Source organism: Mchenga conophoros, linkage group LG16 (assembly GCF_057382185.1).
Source record: "Mchenga conophoros isolate Kocher_MC1m ecotype Shallow Benthic linkage group LG16, M_conophoros_male_GT1.1, whole genome shotgun sequence".
Lineage (NCBI taxonomy): Eukaryota > Metazoa > Chordata > Actinopteri > Cichliformes > Cichlidae > Mchenga > Mchenga conophoros.
This window is the reverse complement of record NC_140541.1, coordinates 28,532,312-28,549,291: the sequence shown is the minus strand read 5'-3', so window position 1 is coordinate 28,549,291 and position 16,980 is coordinate 28,532,312. Positions and strand designations below refer to the sequence as shown.

The 16,980-nt window shown below is 40.3% G+C and overlaps 1 protein-coding gene across 2 annotated transcripts in view; it reads right to left on the bottom strand.

Moving 5' to 3' along the window:
- LOC146556994 (LIM and senescent cell antigen-like-containing domain protein 1) overlaps positions 1 to 15,231 on the bottom strand; it is a 36,138-nt gene extending 20,907 nt beyond the window's left edge. Inside the window, exon 1 of one of the 2 annotated variants that reach the window (XM_085248880.1) lies at positions 15,047 to 15,231. In XM_085248880.1, the coding sequence (XP_085105006.1) occupies positions 15,047 to 15,075 (29 nt within the window). In that variant the 5' untranslated portion in view covers positions 15,076 to 15,231. Of the gene's footprint in view, positions 1 to 6,482; positions 6,694 to 15,046 lie in introns of those variants that run through there. The other variant, XM_085248881.1, reaches the window with a different exon arrangement.
- Positions 15,232 to 16,980: the final 1,749 nt, after the last annotated feature.

Sequence of the window (16,980 nt, the reverse complement as noted above, 5' to 3'; positions counted from 1 at the left end):
TTTCCAAACATCAATATGGTGAAAAAGCTCAAGGCTTCACAACAGGACTATACTAACCCTTGGATGACATCTTGGTAGGTATGTCTGAACAATCTGGTTGTCATCAAAAGACAAAGTCTGGATTCATACATAGATGACATAATCAGCCAGACATATCACCGGGCACTATTTAAAGACTCGAGAGCTTTTTCAGAAAAGAGCATTGTCTGTCATAATGTCACGTGGTCTGTGCGGCGAATCTTAGCCACTTGGAATCAGTATTGAGTGACCGGGGCACAATGGACGCAGGGTGGGTGCTGAACAGGAAGCTTTCCTCCTGATTACAGTCACAGCACAGTGTTCCACCCTCAAAAATGAAAGACTTGAACAAACAATTATTCAAGTTCTCTGGTGCCCACACTGACCATAGTTGTCTTTACAAGTTGGTTATTTTCTAACCATAGTGTCAATTTGAAAATATTGAATGTGCCAATATTGAAACTGGAAAATTCAATTGTTATAACTTTTCTTCTCTAGATATTATTTAAAGGCCAAACAAGTGACTTCACCCCAGAGCAGAGTTTGTCATTACTCAAAATGACTGTTTAGACATGTGAGGAGATGAAACCGCTCAAACTGTGCCTCTCGTTTTTGTTGATCATTCTAGACACACCTAAACTAGAAAATGTGAAAAAAAACACCTTCACATAGGACTTTCTGTCTTAGATTCCTGAAGCATCCAAGACACAATACTGACAGAGTTTTGTTGCTTTTTACAACTCAGATTGGACAGTAAGTGTATAGTCTGATCCCAGCACTCAGCCAAAGAGCTTCTCAATACTAGTGAAAGAGAAAGAGAGAGATAATGTGAGTGTTGATATGAACGTCAACCTGAGCTTAAAACTGGCTACAGCAACTGTCAGCAGTTGGATAAATGTCTCTGGTGTGTTCCTTTAGCAGGACAGGATTTTTAGGCTTCATTCACTCCTTGTTAAATCTGACGTAATAGTGTCAAGCACTACTGAGGATTAAAAAAAGATACTCTAATACAGGGATCAGTGTAGCTGGTCTTCCAGCAGTTATAATCAGGTAAATAATCAAGGCATCTATGAAAGAGAATTGCTGTTTCTTTAATATTAAACACAAAAATGGTGAGCACTGTGTTTTAATTTAAGAATTGAACAAAGATTTTAAAAATCTATTCAAAAAGTAAAGACAAGATGGAAAAAACAACCTTTAACCACATTATGAGTATCGATGTTGCATAGTTTGCCCACCAGAGGGCACTCCACAACATCCCTAATGGAAACAGAGTGGATAGAGCAGAGTCAGAGTTATCTGCGTAAACAAGTAATCTGAGACTTTTTTTCCTGACAAGTTCCCAGTTGGCAACATGTGTTTGGAACAAACACAAAAAACTGTTTTTGTGCTTGTTACGTTTAAACACGTAAATAAATAACTAAATAAAACAAATGCTAAGGCAATGTGTTTGTGCTTTGTGTATCTGAAAGAAAAAAATATTTCGTAGATATGTTATTGGTTGATCATATTAGATTTTTAACTGAACAAATATCCGTGTCAGCATCGGCTGCATAACATAAAGTGAATAATTATATAATCTAGTTTTAAGCTAACATTAGCAACAGCTTTCACTTAAATTAAGGGTCAATGAGTGTGGTACAGTGTCAACATCATCATGCCAGGGCGAAAGCACCGAAAAAGTAGTTTTGCAGTGTTCTGAATTATGTCATCTATATATTGTTTTGTGGTTTGAATTGTTTGCCACAAAAAAATCATGTACTTTATCTTAATCCTCAACCAAAATCAGAACATGGGACACTCGGGATAGTGTGTCCAGCATTAGCTTGAAAGAGTGCTATAAATGACCAGTGCTAATAAAAGTCTGGAGAGGGGGAATCACTGGAGGGTTCACAGGTCAGGTTCCAATCAAATGACCTGGGCTTGTCTCCAACTGTGGAGCATGTTTAGACATTAGACAGAAAAAGGATAACAGATTTTTTCTTTATGATTTCTGTGTGCAATATTTGAGACCTTTTCCTTTCTTTTTTTCTTTTTTTTTTTTTACAAAAGGAACATTAGATGTGCTGAACCAACATTTGATCCCTTTATAGACTCTATCACTGTCCGAGCCCTTGGCACTCATGATAAGCATCCATTGATTACAAAGGAGCTGATGTTTAGATGTGCACTTTTTTGACTAGCTTATCCTAAAAACACTAATACAGGTCCTCTATTTTTCAAATGAGCAAATAAACACGGCAGAGCTTCAGCAGAGTTCGGGAGCATACACCGATCAGGCATAACATTATGAAGATCTGCTTAATATTGTGTTGGTCCCCCTTTTGCTGCCAAAAGAACTCTGACCTGGAGTTCACGAGACCCCTGAAGGTGTGCCATGGTATCTAGCACCAAGATTTTAACAGCACTGATCAGTGACGTAGGGCCTTCATAGATCTGACTTGTTTGACCTACACAGTCAACAAATACTTGATTGGATTGAGATCTGGAGACTTTGGAGGCTAAGTCAACAACCTCAAACTCATTGTTGTGCTCCTCAAACCATTCCTGAAACATTTCTGCTTTGTAGTAGGGCGTGTCACCCTGTTGAAAGAGGCTATAGCCATCAGGGAGTACTCCAACGGGTCGGATCCACTATTGGATTTGTAGCATTGCTTAGGTTTGTGGTACGTGTCAAACTAACATCCAGATAGATGGCAGGACCCATGTTTTCTCAGCAGAACATTGTCCACACTGCCTTCTTCCTACAGGGCATCCAATTCTATTCTATTTGGTTTTTAAACTTAAGATGGAACCAAACCAGTTTTGTTGTTTTTATGTATATATAATAACAAAGCAGGTCATTTATTCATACAATATAATACAGAACATTTATGTTTAAATGTATATTACTCTAGGCTTAATTGGCCTCTTTCTGCAGGCTCGCTTTAAAACTGGAATCAGCAGCAGTTCTGATTCCTCTCAGCTGATGCAACACAAGGAGTCTCAGACCAAAGAAACTAATCTAATACACCACCTGTAACATACTGGCAGTGTCAACAGCAGCCATGGAAACACAGACCTGACGTCTCTTTGAGCAAAACCTTTGGCACCAAGTCAAGTGTACACACACCAGCACAAGCATAGAAGTGCACACAAACATGTAAAACTGAGTGATTCGATGAGTGTGTCCTGAAGGCCACTTTGACCTCCACTATCAAATGTTCAATCCCATTTAACTGCCCAGGACAGGAAAAACACACAAAGCATAACAGCAACATGTCACATGCTCTTTGTTATTAGTGCAGAGTTACTAGCAAGTTGCAATCTTCATCTTCGTTTAAAGATTATTTAACATCACCCCATCCCCAATAAATATGAATCAACTGATCATTACATGTAACGAATAAATAATTTTTACATAGTTATGGATGTTTTTTTGGTTTGGAAAATGTAAATGTAATCTAATCTTTGAAATTGCGGTGTTTGTTTTCTTTGTCAACATTGCAACTGCTCCACCTAATTCTGATGACGACAAGTGGAAGTGTGTAGGCGGATCTAACTGCAGGGCCGGAGGTAAGGGGTGGCCATGGCCACTGACAACAGAGATTAAAATGTGGCCACCCCTGTAGCCAAACCACACAACCAATAGTGAAGTAAGAGGTTATGCACACAATCATAAAACTCAAATTAGACTACTATTTACTGTTCTTCAAGCAGAACCTTTTTTGTGATATTAATTATTATTCCCTCACACGGATAGTCAACAGTACATGAATTGTCATAGGATTTATACCTATATAAAAAAATGATTAGGCAATCAAATAAAAACTGTTTCCACCCAAACCTTTAATCAGTTTGATAAGTGTTTCCTTCTTTGTGTTTTTAATGATTCATTTTGCTCTTCTGATTTGCTTGTTAAGGTTCACTATTATCAGCTTTACTTACAGCATCTGCTTCATTTCGGTTCTGCTGAAAATTTATCGGACATGTCTGGCACCAAAAATAGCCTAATAACCTGCCACTGTTAAATCCTGTAGCACTGTTTCTTTGGTTATATTTCTCTCTGAAATATAAATATTATCTCTTTCCCCCTTGGACGCCTGCTAGGAATAGCCCATGTTCCTCTTACTTGAACTGTGCAGTTTGTGTCATATTTCAAGCCTGCTTCTAGAGGAATATGACTGATGCATGAGCTGTGCGTAAGCTTAGAAGGATGCCACGCTGAGGATGTGAACAAATGGGTGAAAAATTTGTCTGACAGACAACTCATCCAAGCAGAGAAAAACATCCTTGCTAAAGGGTTGAACTTTGCTGTGACGCCGAGACAAATCCTGCTAGTGGAACTGATCACAGCCACAGAAACAGCGATTCAAAACAACAACATTGCAGACGTGGAAGAAGAGCAACTACGGACAAAGGTTTCGGCCTGTCTCAGCAACGCAAAGCCCCCAGCATCCAACATCAACATGGAGGAGAGGGAGGCACTCACATCACTTAGTAATGACAACAACATTATCATCCTTCTGGCAGTCAAGGGTGACAAAAATGCTAATGAGCCCCTGAAACGACAACCAGTCTTCAGTCCACCTGTTTCAGTAATAAAGGCAGAAAAATTGGTGTGCCATGGGTTCCCCAGGTTCACCCATTGTGGCCAACTTGTACATGGAAGAAGTGGAAAAGAGGACTTTGTTATCCTACCCTGGAACACCACCAACTCATTGGTTCAGATATGTGGAGGACACCTGGGTGAAAATCAAATCTCAGGACATACCACAGTTCACTGATTACATTAACTTGGTGGACTAACACATCAAATTCGCCAGGGAGTATATGAAAAGTCGCAGGTTACCCTTCTTAGCCTGTGAGATTTCCATCAGTAATGGGGGACATTTAAAAGCTAATGTGTACTATAAACCAATGCATGCGAACCAGTATTTAATGTTTGAATCACAAACTGGGTGTCATCAGGTCGCTACAACACAGAGCAAACACCATCTCCACAGACAGAGCGGCCAGGGAAGCAGAAAAACATCACATAAACAGGGCCCTGGGTAAATGTAGTCATCCCTGCTGGATATTTGTTAAAGATGGGAAGGCACCTAAAGAAAGCTCCAGCCGATGCCGGAGAGAAGGACAACCGCTGCCTAAGTGAAAACCCTTAGTGATCCTTTCTGTGTCAGGAGTATCGGAACAGTTGAGTTGCGTCTCACATGACAGAGTGGATCAGAAATACAAGAGTAAATAAATGCCCACTGTCTTTCTCACCTCCGTTTTCTGACTTCTGTAGTTTAAAGCAGTCTTATCATTTATTGATGCTGCCTAAATGTAATTCTAGATAAATACAAACACTGCACAGTCACAACTGTCACAGGGATATTTAATTAATTTGTTATTTTTATGCACTATATTCATATAAGCTGTCTGTGACACTGCATTTGAATACCTGTTAAACACAGCGGCCCTGCTGAGTCCGATGTTATTGCCTCACCAAAGGTTTGATTTTAATTTAGTTGTTTAAATGTTAATTGCTCCGCCTGCTCCTCAAACCCTTTTTCAGGGTTACAGGGCGAGAACGGAGCTTTTTTTTTTTTTGGTTTGGCTCAACACACCTCTGAAGAGAGCCCTCTTTCTGTCCGCATTCCTGACATTTTTGCATGCCACATACGACTCAGCATCTCACACACACTCGCAGAAACACACATCAGAGGAGAGCGACAGCGCAAGAGACAGAGAGAGATGCATCTGACAAAAAGAAACCAACAGACATCCAAAACTGATGTTATCATATTATAAAAACCAATATTACAAAACTCTGTACATGTACACATCTGTTGCTGCTGCTGCTCACATAACTCACAGGAATTCAACCATCAACCACAATACTTACTGTTCAAACACCACAGAAAATATCACCTTATCCATCCACGCTAATACGCAACACATCGGTAAGTAGTTTTCTTCAAAGAGCCTGTAGTAAAGATAAGTATCTGTAGTATACCACACACCACATTTGCTATTTCATGTGAGACTGCAAGTCAGTGCTGATGATAAGGAAGCTGATAAGTTTGACAACACTTGGACCCCACACTAAAAATCAATGTTTGTGAACTGAGATTAAACCCTAAAAGAAACATCGAACAAAGACTTCAAAAACAGATTTGAAGAAGTTAATCGTTTGTTATCTCGCCGAACACGTCTGTAAGCACACTGCAGTACTTGACATGACCTTTGAAGAACCCGCACACTTTTAATGGTTTTTTATTTGAAATGCTAAGTGTCATTGTTGAGCCATTAAAAACCATTTACATGTGTGAAAACCAAAGTGGGCTCAACGCCCTGTGTAGACCACACTTCCTAAAAACTGAGTGCTACAGACTGACAATCGCATTGAGATGTCGGCCAATACAACACACACAATGACACAAGAAAATTGTGTGCATAAATCGTTATTTCTCACCGTAAATGTGACAGTTTGCACCCACCTGTAGCTGTCCCAAGCCAAACTCTCGCTGACATTTCCATTGTCTGGTTTTTCCTTCCTTCGCCTGTATAAGTCTGAGTTTGACAACTCTTTCAGCCTCAAAGAGTTCATCTCCCCTTTGCCTTGCTTTCTCTCTCTCCCTCCCTCTCTTCCTTCCTTCCTTCCTACCTCTCGTCGGCTGAAAACGCTCAGTCCCCAGTACGAATTGTTGAGTCTCGTCTCACTCCAGTACTTGTCTCTCACATACACTTCCAGGGCTCAAACCCTTGAGCACACAGAGGTGTGGTTATGTGGTTACACACCTATCAAAAAAGATATGCTCCCCCTCCCCCTCCTGCAGCAGGTAGAAGGGGGGGAATGCATCACAGGAAGGAGGAGACAAAAGAAGAAGAAGAAGAGTCCTCGACCTTTCAACACTGTCAACGCAGTCTCTGTTCACCTCCTACATCTCTCTGCCTCAGCACTCTCTGTACAGCAAATAAAAGCTGGAGAAGAAAAGGCATGAAGAGCTGATAAAAAGAAGCAGATTTATTTTCTCACACTTAGAATACACTCATACAGAGTGTGAGTGCCTTCTGCATAATCCTTAAGAAGGCATTCATGTTGGAGCTTTAAAGTAAAAAAATGTCAATATTGCCAATAAGTATTTGTAGATGTCTTGTTTGTTCATAAAGAAACTTTATTATGATCGATGACAGGAATATAAAGCCAAACTTCAAACTTCTTGTACTTTGGAACGCACTAAGGACCAGCGCTGATATCTGATCACGGGTACACGGGTCGGCACGGATACTATTTTCACAGCTTTTGTAAACTGAAATTATTTCCCAGCAACAAACAACAAACTATTGAGAAAAAGCAAAATGTCACTCTATGAATAATTCATCACAGCACTATGTGGGAGCGCTTATGTGGGAAGGGCTAATCTATAGCGAACACAAACCACAACAGATATTCAGGCGCAAACCTCTCAAAACATGAAGCTGTGATGTCATCAGAGAAGGGACGGGGTTCGGTAAACAGCATTCACAGCCATCAACTGACTATATGCACGCTCTGTCAAGGAAGCTCCCTCACACAGAGCATTTCCTGAGATATAAAGTCGAAGGGTGCGCGACTTCTTGCTCTGCGTGCTTATATGTGCTAAAGTGCAGTATAGCGATCAGATGCATATTTCTTTGTCGGCCTTGAAGCCCCCTGATCCTGCTGCGCTTTGCCACAGGCGAGTCTTTTGTCCCTCACGTTACATCTTGTATAAAAAGGCAGGAAGGTTGTGTTTAGCTAAAAGAAGACTATACTGCACAGATGGCCTGTTTACCTCTGCCCTGCGCCTAAATTTAAATACTTAAATGTCTGGTCGCAGGGCACACTATTAGCAGTTACTCTTAATCACACTTAACATGTAAAAAAAACCTAATTTAAATATTTTACTGCCCACAAAACAAATATAAGGTTACGTTCTCTTATTTCATTGGAGGATTTTAAAAGGATCTATTTATGTATCTGCAGCTACTCTTGCACATGCCTACTCAGTCTGCTGGGCTTGAAGAAGGTGCTGTGTTCTGAACTAGTAGATAAGACAGAGAACCGACCAGCATTCATCTTTGTCTGGGCAGTTTTACTCATTTTATGGCTAGTTCCTAGAGTTCGTGTACTCTAAACATCTGCGGTACTCCGCTGCATGCCAGAAAGCATACCTGGCTACAACAGGAAGGTGTTTAGTTCAAACTTGCAGAGCACAACAGGTAGCTGGGTTGGATCATGGTGTCACCATAAATGAACCACTTTGGAGTTCATGTGACTCATTCATTTAACTTCATCTCCTCTAAAAGTGTCCTGGTGCAGCTGGTTTGGTGTTAACATCTGCACAACGCAACCACAGGTCGAGGAGAGGTGTCAAAACACCTTTGAAACAATTATTTCATTTATTATATTATTGTTTATTAGCACATTTTGTAGAAAGTTAACAGCTCAGCTATAAAGGTGCTGGTTATAGAACAACCTACTACTTCTCATGAGTTAATTCTTATTGCTTTCTTAGGAATTCTTTTTATTAAATATGACCATTAGAGATGCAAAGGTACAGCTCAGGTTTGAAAGCTGTTTGACGGCTGACAAAAATCATGTATGTACAGACAACTACACGCAACATTTCCACCCCGCAGATTCACCTTCAACAGCCTGCCTTGACCTGTTCAGCATTCCACGTAGCCTTAACAAACACTTGCTCTCACACACACACTCATGCACAGAGTGTGAATTTTGAAATTTAATGTCAGCTTCACATCCTGGAGCAGCTGGAACAGGGTCACAGCAGCTCCGGCTGACATGTCTCAGTATGCCATAACACTCATGATGAATCCCAGACCGTTCTCTTTCTTCCCCACTCTTCACATGCTTCAGCCAGTTTCTAAAAGTTTCCTCGGAACGAATAAAAGTGTGCCAGCTGTATTTCGAAAAGAGGAAAAGTGATGTTGTGCAATGACATTTGTGCAATTTGGAATTTAAGGGGATATGTTGAGTTAAGACTGACTCATCGTCATCACCACACATACACACAAGCTGAGCAGACGTTTCCCACAAGCCCAACAAGCCTTCCACCATGAACACACTGCCACTGTGTGGCCGTTGCTGATATTACAGCTACTCTTACTGACTTCAATCCTACGCTTTTCATATTCGGTTTGTGTGACATGCACCACTGCAGGTAAGAGATGAAACCCATCACAGTGGGATTAAGAAACAGTGCTAACAGTAGCACAATGCTGCTTCTCGTTTAATTTAAGGTGTTGCATGCCAGCTCTGCGTGCCTATGTGTGGTTTACGTTCATGCCAGAAAACAAACTTCATCACAATGATGATTAATATGTTATACAACAATAAGCTGACAGTGGAATTCCAGCTTTTCTCTGCAGAAAAGAGGAATGAAAGTCAGTAGAAGAAACAGAATAAATGTGTGTGAATGAGAGGGATACAGGTTGAGGGTAGATGAATTTTAATACCTGGGGTCATCCAACCAAAGCAACGGACTGCACAAGAGAGATGGAGGAGAGAGTGCAGGTAAGGAGGATTGGGTGGAGATGAGTGTCAGGGCTGATTTGTGAGAAAAGGATGGGAGCAAGAGTGAAAGAGAAGGTGTACAAGATGGCAGTGAACCCTTCTATGAAATATGAAATGATGGTTTGCAGGGCGTGGCAGTGAAAAAAAGATCAGAGGCAGAGGTAAAGATTTTCATTATGTGTAACCAGAAGGTACATCAGAGGGACAGCTCAGGTTGAGGGTTTTAGCGACATAGTGGGAGACGCAAGACTAAGATGGTTTGGACATGTGCAGAGGAAGGATGGTGGATATACTGGACAAAAGATGTTAAAGATAAAGCTGCAATACAACAGGAGGATCAAGAGGAGATTTGTGGCTGTAGTAAAGGAGGACATGCACGCATAGACGTGACAGAGGATGACAGGGTTAGGATGAGATGGAGGCAGATGATCTGCTGTGCCGACCCCAAAAAAGCAGCAGCAGAAGAAGGCAAAGACTTCAGGCCCTTAAGTATCAACTGTGCAACATTTAAGTGCCACAGCCTACCTGAGTATTGTTGCTGACCATGTCCATCCCTTTATGACCACAGTGTACTCATTTTCTGTTTCCTGTTTCCAGCCAAGCCACAAAGCCCAAACATCTCAACCTGGTTTTTTTTGGCCACCTAACAATATGTTCATTGTACTCCACAGTCACCAAATTTCAAACCAATAACGCACCTTTGAGATGTGGTGGAAGACAGGAGATTGTGCAGCTGACAAATCTGCAACAACTGTGTGATGCAATCATGTCAATATTAGGTCATTTCTGAAGGTGGTCAAATAGGTACACTATATAATGTTAAATTAAAATAATAAATTGATTCTTGCCAGGATTGACACCTGCATGAGGAAGCACAGACAACTAAAACAGACGAACACCCTGACATGTCTTTCACTTGTGCACGTAGTAAAGCCTCGCAGCTGCTAAAATCACAAAAAGTGATAATGAAATGTAAAAAAAACAAACATCTTACCAATATTTTGTCAGACTGCAGCTAGAATATTTCGGCCGTTGGTGCAAAGTCCCCTTTGCTATAACTGCAAACACTCTAACAACCGTTATCTCAGTCAACGCGGCCACATCACTTCCTGTTCACAGCTGTGTGTGTTTGTGGTCACTTGTGTCTACATGTGAGCACTGTGTGTGTTTGAGAGTGATGGGGGGGGGGCGTTGTTCAGGCCACTGGCTCGCAGAATGTTTGCCAGGATAAAGGCAGGGTGTGAGGAGGACAGATAAAAGGTCACATGGAAAAGGGGGAAAATGGAGGAACGAAGTGGCGCGAGGAGCCGTTGATGAAGAAGCGTTGATAATAAAGTAATTCTCACAGAGCTGCGAAATTTGGTGTTTCTCTCAGTTTTAATCAAGAGGGTAAACCACAGGCTGAGCTCATGTTATATTGTGTGTGTGTGAGGGATTCATCATAGTGATGGGTGTGCCTTCATATGTCTAACAACAGGCTGTTTCACTGTGATGAGACAAAAGAGATTGCTAAATATCTCCCTGCTGAAATAACCAAGCGCCCATTTATCTCTACCAACAATATGATTGGTTCAGTTTTTCAGTTCCCTGATTCAACTTAGATTAACTCTCTGGATACATAAATTCTTTGGAAAGATTCACTACCATTATCACAGGATACAGAGAGAGAGAAAAAATTTTTTTTCTCACATCTTCAAAAATGCATATCACATTAAAATAATAATTTTTAAAAGTCCTGATGTTCAGTACAACATATTACAAGCTAATCTTGATACAAATAATCAAGGAGGAGGAACTCAAGTCATGCACGGCGTGTAGGGAATCTTTAGCTCGCAGTCAATTGCAGCAAAAGATTCCCGGTTTGATCCCAGGAGGAAACACAGATCCCTTTGGGGATGTGTCAGGATGAGAAAAAAAACCTGCCAAATCAAACATGTGGGCTATAAACAACAAAGCAGCCAAAAGTAGCTACTTCTTCTTCTGTCTGCAGGATTAATAATAGCTACATCTGCCTCACCCGATTTAAAGGCCATCTTTTCCACACACAAACACTGAGGAACTTCTGTAATTACTGTACGATCATTACACATCCTGTTGGTCCATACTTCCCCATGCATCAGTCAGGCTCCCAGCTGACTAACAGAAGAGTTTTTCTTGCTCTGAATGAGCCTTTGAGAGGTGACTGCACATGACAGCAGGCATGAGCGGAGCATTTATTAACCCTTTACCTCTTAAAAGCCTTCTAGGAGTAACCTTTCAAGCACTCTTCTGAACTGAGCAGCTTCTGTCCAATTTCAGGCCTGCTTATAGAACAAAATGACTGAGTGTACATCAGATGTTAGTGAGAGTGGTCTCTGCCTCTGCAGATCTTCATGAGGGAAAGAGTTAAAGGCAGAAGTCTGTGCTTTTTCCTGTCAAACACTTTAATTAGTTGCAAACCAAAGGTTAAAAACATCAACAGGGTTTCATAAAAGCCGCAGACAATCCTCCAGCGTACTTACAAAGAGGAACCATAGTGCTTTAGAGCAGCACTGTGGCGTGAATGGTTTCTACCTGTAGGAAAAAACTTTGGCGCCCCCAAAAGGGAAAAAAACAACAAAACAATTGTTTTTTTTTATCAGTTTTTTTTTTTTTTTTGGGGGGGGGGGGGGGGTGATATACATTTTTGCTCATTTATAATAATTTAAAAAAGCAACAGGAAAATGCAAAGACTTCTGTTAGATAAAATAACACAACCTCATTGCCTTTAATGTTTTAGTATCAATTAGTCATTAGCCAAGAAAAAACTCTTGCTGTGGCGACGTTACCTTGATTAATTACTGTGACTGAGGCTAACTGCTGCATCAGTTACAAAGTCATCTTCTTTTTATTTTGACTTTATTTATCAAAAACAGCAGTCCAGACACTTTTAACACTATGTTGTTTTCTTGTCATCAGTGGGTGGCCATAGCTCAGGTAGAGCAGGTGTAGTAATCTGGAGGTTGGTGGTTTGATCCCTGTCTGCGCCAAAGCATCCTCAGGCAACATACTGAACCCCAAGCTGCTCTCCGGTGCATCCATTGGAGTGTGAATGTTAAACAGAAAGCAATCAGTTGTAGAAAAAAATTAGTTGTATGGATGAGGCATGTTTTCAGTCCTCAAGTTGAGTAGAAAAGCTCCATTTAAATTTTGTCAGTTTGCTGTTCTGGAGGATTCGGGTGTGTGTTAAGGCAATGCTACAATCTTACCAGGAAAGAACGTCCCAGCAAATTCACCCCAATGCCAGAATGCACAATGCTCAGACAAACTGCAACCCCCCCCTGAGCTACACTTCAGACTTTACAGGCCTCATTTAAAGAATGAATAAGTATGTGTTGTTAGGAAGGGTTTCCAGGAGAAAGCCTCCTCTCTCTGAAAAACAAACAAAACAAAATGTGGCGGCACGAACTTAGGTTTGCAACGCTGCATCTGCACAAACCACAAGATTTCTGGAAGACATGAATCCAAAGTTAAGACGTTTGACAATAATGCACAGCTCCACCTTTGGCAAAATCCAAACACCTCATACCAACTGTCGTGCATAGTGTGAAGGGAGGGGTGTGTGATCTGGCACCTGGGTCGACCAAGAACTCCTCTGTAAACCAAAGTATTCTAGAGTCAAATGTGAGGCCATCTGTCCAACAGCTAAAACTGGAATCCTGAGCACAGCAGCGAATCCATGACAGAATGGCCAAAAAAGAAATGAATCTTCATGCTGCAACAGTCCAGGCGTTGAAATCCTGTGGTGGGACCTTAAGTGAGCTGTGCATAAACAAATGCCCGTGAACCTCAATGAACTGAAGCAACGCCAAATTCCTCCACAATGATCTGACAGACAGATAAAGTCATACAGAGAGCAATTCATTTGACTTATTGCTGCTAAATGTGGCTCTACAAGCTACTGAAACATGGGGTGTACTTGGTTTTTTCCCATGACTATAAATACTTTTTAATGAGCAGTAAGAGGTAGGTTCTCACTGTGAGGCAACAGTGTAGACAATTAGAGAAAGCTGACTCAATAAATTACTTAATGGTGCATGGAGATTTTTCCAACAATTAATCATCAAATATATAAGAAGGAACTGTGTCGGAGGAAAAAACAAACAAACTTATGTTTCTTCTTTTAAAACCTGAATTGTTTAAATAACTCCTGCATTTCAGAGTGATTGAGCACAGTATGAATAATCGCCCACACAGTTAAATCCACCATCACACAACTTGACTGCTTCCAAACAAGGACAAGTCCACACTGGAGACCGAGACGCTGGTCTAAGCTCTGGTTGTATCAACAGAATGTGGGATCAGATAAAAAATGTAATGCAATGGGAATGCAGCAATCCTCAGGCTTTTAGAAGGGCTAGTCATCTTAGAGCTTTTAGTGCTTTATAAAAGCCATATTCATCCTAACCCATAATTAATTCTGCAGAAGCATTCATGCTGTTTGGAGAAACTACTGCTCTGAACAGCAGTCCCACAGGGACTGTTTAGCCAGGAAGTGATTTAGAAAGCAGTACTGTCCAGTTTCTTTATATGAACATTCCAGGGCAGGGTGGAGGTCACAGAGAAGAGGAACATCCTCCTCCGTTTTTTTGTTGTTGTTTTTTTTTAAATAAAGAAAGAAAACATCCACAAAAATATATATTGCCTTCCTTTAGAGAAAAATATTCTCAAGGTTTTGTGCTTTTGGAAAAACCCACAGGTCTGTTTTCTGTGTGAGAAGGGCATGCATCAATGACTTGCACACATGAGTACCAGGTCAACAAAAATGTATTAAATATAAACCCAAATTTTCAAATAAAAGCTTGTTAAAAATCAGGCTTGGAGATTTTCATTTGGTGCAAGGCTAAAAACTCCAGATTTTGTGGCCTAAATTCTGCACCGTCATATAAACACTACATCTTTAACAGTGCAAAACTTGGATAAAATTGAAAAATTAAAGTCGTTAAAAAAAACAGTAGTGCTCTTTAGAAAATTTGTTGCAATTATTAAAAATATTCAAACATAAGGTAACATCATTTTCAAACCTCCAGACCATGTCGTTGGCCACACAGAGCAACAGACCAAACAGATTAAACAGCTATTTAAACAGAGGTTTCTTAAACCAAACCCACTTCTGATTACGTATCATTTTCCATGTGATAGCTGGACGTGTTTTACTTCTAATCATATGTTATAAAAACTACGTTACCCTTTTCCACAGTGAAAGTAACTAGGTAGGAGGCGCTAAAGAGGAGCTTAAGTTGTTCTAAAGATGCAATACAATAAATATGACTGTGTTACTAATTATCTTTACTATTACGTCTATTTTAGAGAATTGCCTCTGGAGTATATTGTGTATTTAAAAAGGTCCAACCGCCTTGGATGACTTATAAATGACTAAACTGCAGTTTTTCACTCCACAAAAGAACAGAGGATAGCGGACTGTCAACTTTTCAGACCAATTTCTCTCTTTTTAGAAAAAATAAAACTTTTTAACAAATCGCTCACCCGTTTGTCATTTCTGTAATGCCGAGCATCACTGTGCCTTCTCTCCCACCAGATGTGCGTCACCCGATCACTGTTGCAGCTGTCCAGATGTTGTGCAGTCCGGGATGTAACGTTGGTTTTCGCACAGCGGAGTAGAATGGCGAGAAGGGGCCTCGCCTCAGTCCGGCCGATCTCACTCTAGTGAATGAGCCACTTCCAGGTGGGACCTTTCAGTGTAAAACAGCAGGCTTGCAAGATTCAAACAGGACCCTAAAAATCGGTTTAAAAAGAATAAATTCCTCCCTTTTTGCACAAACTCGAGCAACACATCATCTTACGTGGGTCTCCCACGATATCGCACGAGACTATTAACACAAATTTAGTTTCCATTTAAGCTAATGAGGAGTCAGGAAAACTGCCTTAAAATACAGTAGGAAACAATTTTCCTTTATACCTTTAACCTGTATGTGTTTGTGTGTGTTTGTACTGCATTCTGTTTGCCTCGCATTTACTATACAAAGTTTAATGCACATTAATATAAAATATACAGGAAAAAATATCAATGAATGAATGAATGAAAACATTTTTAAACATTTTTTTATTTAGTATTGGTGCTAAAATGTTTAAGAAATTTATGGAATTTAAAGATTTTATTCATGTGCCTTTTTGCAAATATATATTGACATTGGTCCCCATCCCCGACCTAAGTCAATAAATCACAATAATAACTCAAAACTGAGAAAATGACTTGGATTAATTGGGTTATTAAGACGAGATCTAAGTTAATAATTTTGAGTTACCTTTTGGTTTTTAAAAAAATAATTTTTCAGAGTCAGTGTGTTTTTTTTTTGTTTTTTTTTTCTTAAGTGTATGATGCAAAGAGCTTGTTGGTCACTCCAAAAGATTTTATACTTGTTGCTCTTTGCTTAAAGAAAAAAAAAAAACACAAAAACAACAAAACAAAGAAAAACGGATGATACTGTAATTCATTTTCCTTTCTTTCGCTACTTTGTGATTTCAGAACTGTTAGAAAGCAAAAAATTTCAATTGTCTGCCTTTCCCCCTAATTTTATTTTATCTTTTTTTTTACATTAGTGAGGCAATAAAACAGAGTCCAAACACGTTTGGGAAGAACAGAAACGCAGCGTTATCAAATCAAGTGCTTTTATTTTGGAGACCAGAGGCTCGTGCATTGTTGCACGCGGTCCAAGTGACTTTGTTTTTTTTTTCAGGTTTTGTTGGCAGGATGCACCTAAAACCACCCAGTAAACTCAGTAGGTTCTCTGCGCTCATTATCTCACTATAATATAAATGAGACGGATGCCGAGAGCCGCTTTTACATCCGCTTCAGCTTTACGCTGGGCTGTATCTACACATCTGGTCAGCATTGATGGAAAATCTGACTTTCAGTTTGCCACCACTGGGAGGACTGTAACTACAGTTCAACATGGCGGGTGGGAGCCCTGAAAAAACATCACAGAATCCATCACATAACAGTAGCAGGCAGGGAGACGGGGCTAACAGCATGTTTACATTACTTACAGTAAAAGATGCAGGAGTTTGTCATTTCCTCTCCCGATTGCGTCATGATAATGCACCCACCATTTTTTTCCTTAAAAGGGAAACCCCTAGACCCTGCTCCCTCCTTCCAGAGGGATGAAGGACTTTCAGAGCAGCACATAGGCTGGCTACTGCATCTGTTCAGATGCCCAGCAGTAACACCAAAAACAGGAGGATTATTAATGATGTAAATTAAGGTTCATCTTGTAGTTATCTGCTCTTTTTGATTTAATGTGCAAAACATGTCCATAAAAGTGCTTCCTCACCACATGCATGTCCTCAAAAAAAAAAAAAGAAAGAAAGAAAAATGTAAAACATCTGGCTGCTGATTAGAAGCTGTAGATGCAATGCTGCACTTCAAAAATCAATTATAAATAAAGGACACGGACTGAATG